This window comes from Leguminivora glycinivorella, chromosome 3, assembly GCF_023078275.1.
Source record: "Leguminivora glycinivorella isolate SPB_JAAS2020 chromosome 3, LegGlyc_1.1, whole genome shotgun sequence".
Taxonomy (NCBI): domain Eukaryota; kingdom Metazoa; phylum Arthropoda; class Insecta; order Lepidoptera; family Tortricidae; genus Leguminivora; species Leguminivora glycinivorella.
The window spans coordinates 12711038-12725491 of record NC_062973.1 but is presented as its reverse complement, the minus strand read 5'-3'; the positions used below and the strand labels follow the sequence as shown (position 1 = coordinate 12725491).

The 14454-nt window shown below is 35.5% G+C and overlaps 3 protein-coding genes across 5 annotated transcripts in view; 2 read left to right on the top strand and 1 right to left on the bottom strand.

Annotated features, from left to right (window-relative positions):
* Window positions 1-2758, top strand: part of LOC125224848 (sushi, von Willebrand factor type A, EGF and pentraxin domain-containing protein 1) — a 115147-nt gene extending 112389 nt beyond the window's left edge. Inside the window, exons 35-36 of the mRNA XM_048128346.1 lie at window positions 354-679; window positions 1457-2758. Coding sequence (XP_047984303.1) covers window positions 354-679; window positions 1457-1488 — 358 coding nt within the window. The 3' untranslated portion in view covers window positions 1489-2758. The remainder of the gene's footprint in view (window positions 1-353; window positions 680-1456) is intronic.
* Window positions 2759-4049: 1291 nt separating this feature from the next.
* Window positions 4050-12270, bottom strand: LOC125224849 (probable phosphoserine aminotransferase). The gene is given in 9 exon segments (XM_048128347.1): window positions 4050-4278; window positions 6381-6420; window positions 6423-6646; window positions 7083-7252; window positions 10265-10359; window positions 11003-11164; window positions 11312-11427; window positions 11828-11958; window positions 12114-12270. Coding segments are annotated over 9 exon segments (1095 nt in total). The 5' UTR covers window positions 12165-12270; the 3' UTR covers window positions 4050-4172.
* A 929-nt stretch (window positions 12271-13199) lies between these two features.
* Window positions 13200-14454, top strand: part of LOC125242694 (coronin-2B-like) — a 29514-nt gene continuing 28259 nt past the window's right edge. For 2 of the 3 annotated variants that reach the window (XM_048151586.1, XM_048151584.1), the window contains exon 1: window positions 13200-13473. In XM_048151586.1, the coding sequence (XP_048007543.1) occupies window positions 13348-13473 (126 nt within the window). In that variant the 5' untranslated portion in view covers window positions 13200-13347. The remainder of the gene's footprint in view (window positions 13474-14454) is intronic. The other variant, XM_048151587.1, reaches the window with a different exon arrangement.

Sequence of the window (14454 nt, the reverse complement as noted above, 5' to 3'; positions counted from 1 at the left end):
GTCCCACTAGAGTAAGCCGATTAGATAGACCCTTGTAGACCATTTCGTATAAATATTTAATGCGCCCCTGCCATGCCAATGGAGAGAGAATCATATTAAGTTGTTCGACAAAATAATCTCAACATAGTCTCAATTTAAAAATACAATGTTTACAAATACTTTGTGATGATTTCGAATAACGTCTCGGCTTTGAATTTCTAAATCGACGGAGATTTATTGCTAAATCGACATCGACACTAAATGTATTATTTGTGCACAACAATGACAGGGTTGAAACACTCGATTATGGTAAAACGAAGTGTACCCTAGATTTATTCGTTTTGTTCGTAAGTTTCAAATCTTTTTATTTCCAGGTCAACAAAGAAGAAGGAACCAAAGAAAACACTAACGCCAGCCATCGACCAAAACGGATCTCAAGTAAACTTCTACTACGGAGCGCACACACCATATGCGGAGTCTATCGCGCCCTCACACCATTCTACATACGCGCATTACTATGATGACGAGGAGGACGGCTGGGAAATGCCCAACTTCTACAACGAAACGTACATGAAAGAGAGTTTACACAACGGGATGAACGGAAAGATGAACAGTTTAGCGCGATCAAACGCTAGCATATACGGGACGAAAGAAGATCTCTATGACAGACTAAAGAGGCATGCGTACCCGGGTAAGAAAGGTCAGTAAGTTTTGGCACATAGATTAGATGCACCTCTATGTTTTATTTGCAGCTTACGCACGCTTTAAATGCTGGTTGCGTACATTTGTATTAAAGCCATTTTGAAAACCTTATTAATATAATACAAGATTTATTCATATTCAAAGTACGCATTCGCAGCATTATAACGTATTATTTAACTATTAACAGTACAAACAATATCGCTACTTATCGCTTTATTGAATACTGTCTAATCTAATCTGCACTTGTAAATAACATCTGTGACAATAATAAAATACGACTAATGTGGCCGACTCCATTAGGCAAATCTACAATAAATATTTCTAAACTTGTTTCCTCGTGACGCGAAAGCCATCATAATCGGTGTGACGTAAATATTCAAGTCGCGAAACAATACAACACCAAACAACCAAATAAAATACAACAAACAGAGATAATTCCATTATGTTTACCCGCTTGTCAAATTAATATTGGCAAGTAAAGTTGTTCATAATTCAATTTAGACAGTTCATGACAGATCTTGCATTTAATATTCGTGACACGTCTACTAAAAACAAATATTATTGGGAGTCTGTCACAAAGTTTAATTCACACAGCATCGTAGTTGTTAGATCTGCATCAGAAATTGAATCATCCGTTGAAATTGGTTATATCAATAACAATGATTATCAGTTGATAAGTGCTTCAATTTTTGAACATGCACAAACAAGCATGCTAAGATAAGAAATGATGCTACTTATATGATGCAATGCTAACCGACTTGTTGTATTTTTTCAGATAAGAGTGACAGCGACAGTGAGGGTCAGTAAAGATTATTAGGACTGCGTTATGTCATATTCTGGTCAAACTACATAATACTATCGTACTAGTTTAAATTCTCGGTGTATCCGAACAATAATAGTCAATATTATTGAACTGTATAGACTTGCAATTGCGTGAAATGACCGACGAATTGTAGATATATTCAGTTAGCTTTAGTTATTAGTTTTAAAAGAATGTGTATTAACACACTCACTGTTTAATAGTTACAGCCCCACCAAATATATAATTATAATTTATGTCACAAACCAGTATAATGGCACGCAATAGTGATTTACGCAAATGGCTTTAGTTTTTTTTTTTCTCAAACAGTGAATGTGTTGATGTCCTGAGATTATAATCAACGAAAGAAATGCTCAAATAATTTTAGGCGATCACTGCCATAACCGGGAGCAAGCTTTTGTAGATAATTGGCAGTTTTTTACATTTTAATTTAATGTCCAAAATATCAAATGATGTCCTTGTATATAATTCAGTTATTTTGTATATTTTGATATCGACAGAAATATTATTGATACATATCTACGTTGACGATATTAGTCAAACTGTTTTTTTTGTATTATAAACTGGACTGTATTTTCTACCTTTAACAATGAATATGAATGTGTGTGTGAATGTGTTATACCTTTATTGAGAGTGTAATGTACAGAATGATTTTTTTTTATATGAGAGTATTGAGAGTAGCGAAATAAATATGTAAAGTATAATATCATGGTATGCATAGTGAAACAAATAAATTATTATATCAGTACATTATGTATTTTAAGTGAATCGGTTACTAAATACGTAATATACATATTCACAATTGTATAAGTACATTGTAAGTATACAAATGAATAATGATGCTTTAAGATGTGAATACTGAATATCTTAATCATATTAGGGAAAGGTAATTTGATGTTATTTGACTTAGAATTGCTAGATCTGATCAAAAAAGGGTACTTTTATGTATTAATGTATACGGCCAAGGTGTAATAACTATAATCTTGTTACATACAATTTAATCCTAAACAGTATTGTATTGTTTTAAATAGTCCATTTAAATAAAAGAATAACCATTACGTAATTTAGTCAAATTAATCATTTAAAATATAACATGAAGTACCCAAAAGTAAAAGAATACTCATTGAATCAATCGTGAGTGGTCGATATACATCCATCACATTTTATTACCACATTTAGTGATTAGTTACATTAACAGTAAATATTTTTTACAAAAACTTTTAATGGTGTAATAAATTTTTATAAGTATTTTTTAAATTTTGTTTCTTTTTTATTCCTTTATCCTATCCTTGAACATCGAGCTGTTTATGGTCCATCTAAACACAAACCATAAAATGTACCCACCAACAAATAAAAAATATCAAACTCATCTATACTAATATTATAAATGGGAAAGTGTGTGTGTCTGTTTGTTTGTCCGTTTTCCACGCCAAAACGAAGCGAAGTATTGACGTGATTTTTTAAGTGGAGATAGTTGAAGGGATGCAGAGTGACATAGGCTACATTTTGTCTCTTTCTAACGCGAGCGAAGCCGCAGGCAAAAGCTAGTTAAATTATAAATAAACTTGTATCCAAGAAATAAAGGTCATCTGAGTTAAAAGATTACAGAAATTTCAAATAAAACTGGTACTGTGTCATATGTCGAGTGATAAGTGACATTTGACACTATCACGTAGTGCCACGCCTCGATTCGTGGTGGAATACTTTCAGAAAATACTGTCAATACTGATAAACAAACGTCATAATAGTTGTAGATAAACAGGCGCACGGCACACATGACACCAGATTTTCGATTTGTGGCGTAATCTGTCCCAAGAGGCTAAGATTTCGTTACACAGTTTTTTTTAACAGCATGCTGTCTTAAAACAAAATACAGTGCGCTCACTGGTAATAATATCGCACAAAAAGAAGCCTGCAAAAATATCTGACACTTATTTCTAGTGTCCACCTAGTGTCATAAGAGCGTGTCAGATATTTATGCAGCCTAATTTTTAGCCCCCAACTCAAAAACGAGGGGGTGTTATAAGTTTGTCCGTCCGTGTATGAGCCTGTCTGTGGCATCGTAGCTGCCGAACGGATGAATCGATTTAGATTTAGTTTTACTTGTTTGAAAGCTGAATTAGTCGGGAATGTTCTTAGCCATGTTTGGTGGAAATCGGTCCACTATGGCGGGGCGGGGGTTACTTCAAAATTTAAATTTTGTGATAAGGGTATTGTATGATATTATTTCCGGGGATGCACCTATTATTAAGAGCACAGGAACCCTGTGCTAATTTAGGCGTATATACTCATTGCAAACGGACCTTTTAGGCATGGAAAACCACATACGAGTATACTGAGCAATTTCTACCATGAACCAACCTCGAAATCGCAAAAATTAAATTGGTTGTTCCATACATTTCAACTTGGGATGTGCTATAAGATAGTACATATTTTATTCGCTATTTCTGGAGTAACTAAGCACCATATCTATTTTAATCTAAGCATCTAAATAGCTATACGATGTATGTAGGGTACCTACGAATTAGATATAATAAAAATGTTTAAATCGAATTAACGAGAAAATTTATTCAAAACATTACACAGCCAATCAATAACATACTCTAAATACAAAAGATAATATGAAAAATACTATCAACGTACCTTACAGTACTCTAATAACTACTTATATTTACTTGGAGTGTTTATTGTAGAACTCCTTCATGTACTTCGCTAAAGCCTCTACTTCTTCCACAGTGACAGCATTGTAAGTTGACGCGCGAATTCCGCCGACATCCCTGAAAAAGAAAAACAATTTTATAAGTCACTATGGTGAGTAATTTTTTTTACCACGAAGGTGGCAAACACGCTTAGGGCTCGTCTATTACGTTTGTAAAAACTACAGATGTGTTGCCGAACCTTTAAAAACCTGTGCACTAGTTTTTTTAATGAACCTCATACTGTAATTTCTATTTATACTGTGTTTAGTCCTTCGGTATCGGCAATGATGACGATATCAATTCGATATGTACACACTGGACTTGTTTATATCTATTTTTTTGTGTGTAGGTATGCATGATTACTTGATTAGCTAAAATCATAGAAAAATATCATCATTCTGATTAATGATATCAATGTAGGTTTATTAAAATAAACTCTAACAAATACATATATTACAAAAGCCCATCAAATAATCTTAGTGAATTGACCGACAAAATTACCAAAACTGGTTGATAACCAGTTGAACCAGTTCCATAAGATAATGTTCTACTTATAACTACAGAAACAAAAGTAACACCGCTCAATTGAAGATAATGCCTAGCAACAAAATATTATCGTCTTATCACTCTTATCAGTCACCTGATGTTTGCAAAATATTTCGTCAATAGATATCACGCATATCGATTGAAATTAGGCATTGTTGAATAAATACCCTAGGGTAGCGAATATCTGTAGGTAAATATTATTATGAGAGGTACGTAATTTATACATACGTAAAAAACCCGTAGAATAACAACTCTTAACAAAATGGAATTTATTTCATCATCTCTAAATCAATTGTAATTTTCCTCTCATTTAAGACGATACAGTAATAGGGGTCAACTCTCCATACAAACGCTCTCGACTATTTTCTCCCTGGCTTTTGAAGATAGAGCTATGATTTTTTCATCACAGATTATTATTATTATTATCTGTGTCGGACCGTTTTGATTTTTTTGATATTTTTATTTTTAAAGACGCTAGAGCCCACAAAAAAAATTCAAAAACGGCCTTATTGATTATAGCGTAAAAAAAGCACACCATTCAAAATTGGTAACAATTAGCCAAAAAAACTAAACGGTCCGACACAGATTATTTCTTTGTTATTCAGATTCTCAAATTTCGTTACGATTGATTAAGTTTTGAAGGAGGAAACAGTCGAGAGCGGAACCTCGATTTAAAGATTTTTTCGCAATATCTTTTAACTGAGTTGTCATTCAGACTATTTTTTTTTTCGATAAATCTAATTGATAACACTAGTATATTGAACTAAAATTTCCAAATTGAAAGGGGGGCTCCTTTACATTTTAGAATTTTCGCTCCTGTAGCGTCTTAACAGCTGCTTACATTGAGCAATGTAACAGTAGGAATTGATCAGTGCACGTATACAAAATACCAATCGTTACAGATGTATTGCGAAATGTTTTTACTTCGTATTATCACGGAAACGCACGAAGGTGTCCTGCTATTTCAGTCAGTCTCAGTACTAGAAGTACTGACATTGTCTGAAATAGCACGACAAATACGAACGTTTCCGTAAAAATGTGAAGGAAAAACATTTCGCACTACATCTTTAACGCTCAGTGTATATTAGGGATGTCACGAATGTCGCATGTGTCACATTCGCGAATGCGAATGCGAATATTCAGAATGCGAATGTGCGAATGCGAATGCGAATGCGAATATCGCTGAATTTCATAAAAAACCAAAATAAAAACCAAGCAATCACCAACAACCCGCTAGGTAAAAAATTTAAAATGCTTACTATTGGTCAAAATGCCGAGTACGAACTTCACGCCGTACGAATTTGACCTATCTGCGCATGCGCGAGTCGACAGTCGACAAGTAGCAATTGGAGCGGCCGGCGCGGGCGAGGAACAAGCTGCGACTTGCACACATTCGCATTCGCAAAACATTCGCATCGTTTGAAGCGAATGCGAATGTCAATGCAAATGTTTAAAAGAATGCGAATCATTCGCATATGCGAATGCGAATGCAAATATTCGTAACATCCCTAGTGTATATCGTAGACTCCGCAAACCAAGCCCTTTGAGAGCTTGACGTGGGACTTATAGGGAGTGTAGGTGTACTGTGTAAGAATGCCTCTAGACCTATTATTAATTTAACAACAAATATTTACCTATGTCCCTTAAGCTGAATCAGTCCTAAAGCCTCAGCCCCTTCAAGAACTCCTTCTCCAAAGCATCATTAGGTGTTGGCGAGCCAATTCTGAATGGGATGTTCATTTTGCTCCTATCCTTCTTGGCTACAGGGGCGTAGTAGAAACCGTTGGACTCTTCGATGATGTTGTAGATGAGGGAAGATTTCTTTGTGGCTAGCTCGGCCATTTTGTCGAGGCCACCTTGCCTTTCGATCCATTGGAGTACTCTGCCCATTATGTAGATACTGAAAGAATATAAAGATTATAGTTATATTTTAAGCAAAAGTCGATGTTTAACCTAGAGATGGCCCGATTGTGGAGTTTGGCAAATGGGTACGAAAAATTTCGACCTATGTGTGTACAGATTCGATGCTTTAATTGGATAATTCTATGATCATTGAAAAATATCTCTATTTTAAAGCATATTTTAGGTACTTATTTATTTCTTCAGATTCCTTAGAAGATTCATGAAAGCATACGAAAATAGGCTGGAATGGCTCAACTGACAGATATTGCTATTTAAAAGAGTTATAATACAATTGTATGTAGTGTCGTGTTATAAAAACACCATTGGATGCTTGTATTATGTAAAAGCAGATTTCACGCCATCTCTTCCACTCATCGTACAACTTCAAGAGAGTGTAAAGTGCATACAACAGAGTTTCCAGTTAGTTCACTTACGCGAACATAGGTGGCGTGTTCAAGATGGAGTCAGCCTTAGCGTTGACGGTCCAGTCAAGGATGGAGGGGCATATCGGGAGAGCCTGGTTGAGGAGATCTTCCCTGACGATCACGAGAGCTACACCTGATGTGCCAATGTTCTTTTGAGCGCCTCCGTAGATAACACCAAACTAAGAAAAGATAAATGTTGAAACAACATGAAATAAAACTATGGAAACGGATATCGCGGGTGACCGTTGTCCACGAAGCACGAACGCAGTGAAGGGTTCGAAACATCTAGATACATACATACATACAACCACGCCTGTATCCAATAAAGGGGTAGGTGGAGCACATGAAACTAACTCAAGTTACAGTGCCACTCTTGGCAAATAAGGGGTTGAAAGAAAACGAAACTGTGACATTGCAGTGAAAGGTTGCCAGCCTCTCGCCTACGCCACAATTTAACCCATATCCCACAGTCGCCTTCTACGACACCCACGGAAGAAAGGAGGTGATGAAATTCTTAACCCGTCACCACATGGATCTAGATAAAACATCTAGATGTATTTTAAATATGTTAGTTTTATTTCATGAGTAACAATAGTGCTAAAGACATCACTACATAATTTAATAATATGAGTAGGTATCTTGCTGAAAGCAGGGCTTTTTTGGGCGGAAACTTGGACATTAAAAGAGCACACGGTGGCCAGGATAGATGCGTTCGAAATGTGGTGTTGGCGTAAAATGTTGGGAATTTCTTGGACAGCACGTCGCACTAACGTATCTATTCTACAAGAGCTCAATGTCAAGATTCGCCTCTCTGCTATCTGCCGGGAGAGAATTATAGGCTTCTTTGGCCATTTGGCCAGACGAGATCCTGACAGCCTTGAGAAGGCGTTGATCGTCGGACCAGTGGAGGGCCATCGTAAAAGAGCCGGATTACCCACGCGCTGGTTCAACACAATAAAGAAGGTCACGCGCGTTGGGCTCCAGGGATCCTTTAGGAAAGGGGCCGTCCATAAATTACGTCATTCTAAATTAGGGGGGGGTTGGTCTGCGGATGACGGTAAATGATAGATGGGGGGGGGGGGGTGTTTCGAAATTGACGTCATTCTTATTTATTTATTTATAGTTTATTTTTCACGTACAAAAAGATTATTTCTAAAAAGAAATTTCTTCCAGCACACCTAGTAAGTGAGACTGCAAATGTGAGAGGCGGCTAAGGCGCATACAATACTAAAATAACTCATAATAAACATACATAAGTAATGCAACATAGATGTACACAAATACAGTAATAACTACAGATAAAATACTCTAACAATAATATTACATATAATACTAGCTGCCCGCCCCGGCTTCGCCCGTGGTACTTAAATGTATTATACATATAAACCTTCTTTAAGAATCAGTCTATCTATTTAAAAAAACCGCATCAAAATCCGTTGCGTAGTTTTAAAGATCTAAGCATACATAGGGACAGACAGCGAAAGCGACTTTGTTTTATACTATGTACTAGCTTTTACCCGCGGCTTCGCCCGCGTAATAAAAGTATTCATTAAGATTTTCATTTGGATCCGTAGGGACCGTAGGTTTCTCTGTAGGTATATTTATCTGCGATTATTTCGATTGCACATAATACTTTTGCTTGCAATGATTGTAGAAATATTACACATCGACCACAGCGTAGGTAATTCTATATACGCTGGGGAAACCTTTATAAACATCCCACATAGCCCGTATTTAGACACTATGATCGGTGGGTAAAAAGTACTTTTTTCTATTATCCCTTACAATTTTTTACATTTTGCTTATACTTATCGCAAACGTAATCTTCAAGCAAGCAAACAACGATCGTCTTAGAGCACATTGATTGTAAGAGACCGCCGACCGATTATCCGTATCCCTCTAACGATACCCATATTATCCGTATCCGTATCCGTATCCGTATCGCTATCGCTATCGCTATCGCTATCCCTATCGCTATCCCTATCGCTATCCCTATCGCTATCCCTATCCCTATCCCTTATCAAGATGTTTAATGATATAACACTTTAAGTTCTCGCGCTTTGTACATATATTTAAAGTCACATACAGGTCGAACGCGATTAATTAACATTATTTTTACCTTTTTTCCCAACGTTTCGGCCAGGTTGCACTGGCCGTGGTCGCGGAAGACTGACGTCCCAGCAAAATGTCACCGGAGATGTAAACAACACAAAACTACCCGATATTAATTTATATAAATGTTCGGGGTAGACAAATAAATATAATCTACCCGCTTTTAGTTAATGTTTATATCCCACCATGTTTATTTTAAAGGTAAAAATAATGTTAATTAATCGCGTTCGACCTGTATGTGACTTTAAATATATGTTTAATGATTTCTTATCAAGTGCTAAAATATAAAGTTTCATGGTTTTATCATTTAAAATTAAGAAATCCCATACAAACTTTCAACCTCTTTTTCAACCCCTTCATCCCTTTTTTTCGAAATAAAAAGTAGCCTATGTTCTGTCTCAGGGTCTAAAGATTGTCTGTTCCAAATTTCATCAAAATCGGCTGCGTGGTTTAAGCGGGAAAGCGTAACAGACAGACAGACAGACAGACAGACAGACCAAGTGTTTTAATCATATAATACCCTATTTTTCTCAAATCTGCAATGTTTTATTTTGTCAAACTGGTAATGACGTCAATTTTGGGAGAAGGGGGGGGGGTCATTAAGATATGACGATAGGATGATTATAGGGGGGGGGGTCTAAAATCTGAAAAAATCGATGACGTAATTTATGGACAGCCCCAAAGCAAAAGATCGGCCTGAGTGGAGAGCACTGCAACATACAGCGACTTATGGTGGTCACGACCCTCAGTCATGAGGTTTCGACGAAGAAGAAGAAGGGCTTTTTTAATGTCAGGCGAGAGATAATAGTAGATTGACTCTCACTATGCTGGGGACTCTTAAATAGAATCCCGAGCATTGTGAGATTTTGAAGTGTTAATGCCCAAGGTATGGAAATAATTTTGGTTCTTATCTTACCCATGAATGGATAATTAATATTATAGATATTTTACTATACCTGAAATTAATTAGTTGTAATGTAGGTAACTCCAAGTGTCTTCAAAACAAAACAGCATTACATACTAATCTTATCAAATGAGTTGGCAACAAGATATGATTGAATCATGTTAGAAATAATTACCTTTGAAACATCTACTTTCTTGGACATGAAGTTTGAGGACATGTCAGCCACTAGGGGCACTCCTTTTGTGTCAGGGATAAAGTCGAATTCAATACCTAAAAGAAAAAATAAGCCATAAATTGGATTTAGACTTAAAATATGGACAAGAAATCATTATAATGGCATTATCTACCGCTCAACTATTTAGATATCACATGAGATTATTTGTGCTGTATGCAGCATATATAGTGGCTTAGAGGTGATATATGAAATATAATTACTAACTAGTTATATGAAAAGCTGTAAAGTGCATTAGGGTAATTTCGAATGACAGAAATGCTCGAGTAATTTCGGAAGGGGAGTCTTGATATGATGGAAAGACTTTCGAAATTACCCTAATGCACCTTAATACAAACGATGCTTGATATGTCCAGAAACAGAGTCATAGGTACTTTAAACTTACATTATGCTAGAAGTCAAGGGCACATTTTATTATAGGGTGCTGAAAATGGATATTCGAGTGGGCTTGCCTTTGTTACCAATAGCCGAGGTCAAAATTTGACTTTTATTATTAGTACATGTTAGCTATATGTATAAAAATCATATCATCAGTGCCAAGTGCTTCTGGGTTCTCAGAGTTCTGGCAATGTGATCACAGTATAGTTCCTAATTGAGAGCCTATTTAAAACCTCTAATTGTAAGCCTAATGTGAATTTAATAATTTTGAAGGTAAGTAATTTAAATTAAAGTAATAATTACCATGTATAGTCTCATTTGTGCAGATATGGACATAAGAAGCGTTGGGGTCCAGCTTCCATTGCGACTGATCAGGGATTTCTGTGTAACGGTCTGTAGGAAGCGTCACGATGTTCACTTTTCCATACTTCTTAGCTTCTTTAGCGGCCTTTGCTGACCACGCGCCTGTGAGCAGTAATGCGATTAAAAAAAGGAGAATTAGCTCTTTACTATCATATCGTAATTAATTAATAATTACAAACCAGTACAAGTTATTTCATTGCAAAAAAAAGAAAATAAACTATGCAAAAAGTAATAAGGTGATATAATTACCCGTGACAACATAGTCGGCGGTTCCTGTCCGAGAAATCAAATTAAGAGGGACTGCAGCAAATTCTCCTTGTCCACCTCCAGACAGAAACAGAATTTTGTAATTCGCTGGCACGTTCCTATAACAGAAAAGTTGTATTCAATATCTCTATAATTCATTTAATTTATTTAAAAATCTGTATTAATTATCACAAAACGTCAAAGATTGTCAAATTAGCGTTTCCCGCGCCGCGCAAACTTTTTTTTATTTTAGTGTTGTGATAAAACTTTTCCGTTCATTTTTTACTGATTAATTACTTGAGAGAAGTTCGCATTAAATAATAATATTTGGAGGTTTTTGTCATATTAGAAAATATCGAATAAAATTTAAGAATGATTGTAGTTTTCAAATATTTTAAAATAAAATCAAAGGATAATAAATAAAATAATTCTGCTAGGACTATTCCTAAATTCCGCAATTCATCCCAACGTGCTTTACGCGTTATGCGTACGCGTAATAAAACAATTTTATTTACTTACAGTAATCTCCTCACTACAGTTTGAATTTCTGTGTTTAAATTTAAATAGGTGGGGGTGCGGTGGCTTGTTTCCAATAAACTTATTCCTGAGTTTTCGTAATTTGTAAGTTCCTTCTTGATGATGTCGTACACCTTTAAAAGTAAAAACACAGCTTAAATTAAGTAGGTAGGTTCGCGAGCGCTAACATTTTTGCTAAACAGCAATTCATTCAGCCAATTAACATAAACGCTACTAATTTTCTATTTTAAATTAGGTACATAATACATCTTTTTTCAAAATTACTCACTTCTTCTGGTAATTTTGCGGGACCAGCACCGAAATTATGTATTTTGACCATGGCTGATTAATTTAGAGTTATTGAAAGAGCAAAAACACAAGTATCTCCTCCGAGATATCAAATGAGACTGGCTTAACTTGTTTGTCCTCTTTCGTCGCGCCTCTCTCGCCTGATAGTACTCAACCGGCTCATTGACCAAGGCAAGTATACTATGAAGCGCTTGCGCTCGTTACTATCCACGCCACACTAATGTGATTATAATGATAAGCAATAGGTCTGCATGTTGGTTGTAAAATTAGTGTGCAAAATATTAAACTGTACAAGCTCTTTAGTCTCTTTACAGACAACACACAAGACAATTAATAGTATATAAACATGCAGATTATACAAACTACATTAAAATAGCGAGTATACATGGATACTTCTTCTCTTTCCGGTTATCATTTTCATCTTTTCGTTTTAGAAGCATAGGAATGAATGGTATTAGCTTCTACTACCGAATATATATTTTTTATGGGTACCAATGTGTGTAGGTAGGTACTTGACAAAGTACCTATTAAAATATATTTGGTAATTTAATGTGGTCTTTAGATTAGTAATTATCTGTCTGTTTGGAATGTATGGAAAACCTCAAACCTCCGACGGGCACGACACCGAGTAGCGAGCCTGGGACCTGCCTAGCTTAATACGATTTTCTTTAAAAGTAGTCTTGAAAAACTAAAACTACGACTGAATGATAAATTGATAATATATGGATATATCTGTAGAATTTCCTCACGATCGAAGTTAAATACTTGGGCACGAATGCCCCATATAGTCTCTGATCTAAATAATGTCTTGCCGTAATTTAGTTTTGATTGTCTGCAATGGGTTATGGAACCCTAAAAATGCAATTCCATGTCTGAGACACTTTGCTCATAGCTTTTTAATAGGAAAATACGGCAACACTGGTGAATGATTGAACGAATGAATAATGATCAGACAAGACGCTCATTCGTTTATTCGTTCCATTCGTTCAGTTCAGTGAACAGTAGGTACCATTCATTCATTCTGTCGTCAAATCGTTCATTCATTTATTTCAATCGGCAAGCAGAGTGGCGTTAGCGTACAGTTACTGTTTCTATTTCTAATTTAGAAGATATTCATATTTTAAGTTTTATTCAGTATTTAATAATTATAATAAGTAGCATTAGTGCTATAACAACGAGGATTATTAACGGTTCTAAGTTATTTCATACAAGGCATGCCTCCGGTAAAGGACGAGTCAATACGAGAAACAAATTGCCTGGAAATTATAAATATTGTGGAGAAAAGTCCCGCGAAAAGTACATTGGTTGATGTGAGGGCTTGCAATAAACCTGCTGCCAAGGTAATGATCTTTGAAATACAATTGTTTATGATTATTATTTGCGTAGCCACAAGTATCGATCTCTTGGCGAGTGTGGTATTTTTCCCGCATTTCACTTTGCATGGGTTTATCATTTAGTTTATCTTCGTTAGTTTAGTTGTAGCAAATAGTTGAAATACTTCGTGGCTACTTTTGTGCCGCCCACGCGGTGGTCATTGTTCGTTTTTTTTGTGGTCTTGGCTGTGTCCTCAAAAGCCGGCAGGTGTATAAACAATAGCGTACCTATTTTATAGTTTACATTCAAACCAAACCTTGGAAGATGAGGGCGCACCGAACCGTATGCATAAATGTGGTTTGTTTTTAAAATCTTTATTTTTGTAATGCATAAAAAGATGTAGACCACAAGTACTCATTAGAATGGTCTTTCTAGGATATAAACCTCTTCTGTGTAGTTTGAATTAATTTGCTTCTCATAGAAATAATGCAATGACCTCACAGTGAAGAAACACTTTTTAAGCAAGAATGATCTGGTTTATTAGTAAATAGTTGCAAATTGCAGTAAATAATAAATAAGCAGAAGGTTTGGAACCTCTTTATGTTCATAGTGCTGAAGTAATAATATTTTCTTCCTTCAGTTGTCTATAACTGCAGTGTAACATTTTTGAATTTTGTCATTCTCGATGAACACTGTTTTTAATTTCAATATATTTGATAGTAGCAAATGGTCACTTAAGTACATAACACATTATTCCCATTTCCTCATAATATCATTAATTAAAAAACCATTCCTTTCTGGGTTACCTAACATGATTAAAAGTTAGTATAAATGCAGTCTAACTTATTTTGTTCCAGGTATTTATTATAATGTACTTTGCTAACACATGCTTATATAATGTGCTTTATGATGATATGAATTTTATTTATATCTATATGAAAATTTATTGAGTCCGGCTGAACTTTCTATCAACATGAACAGAATCTATGATAATGTAAAGTCAACAA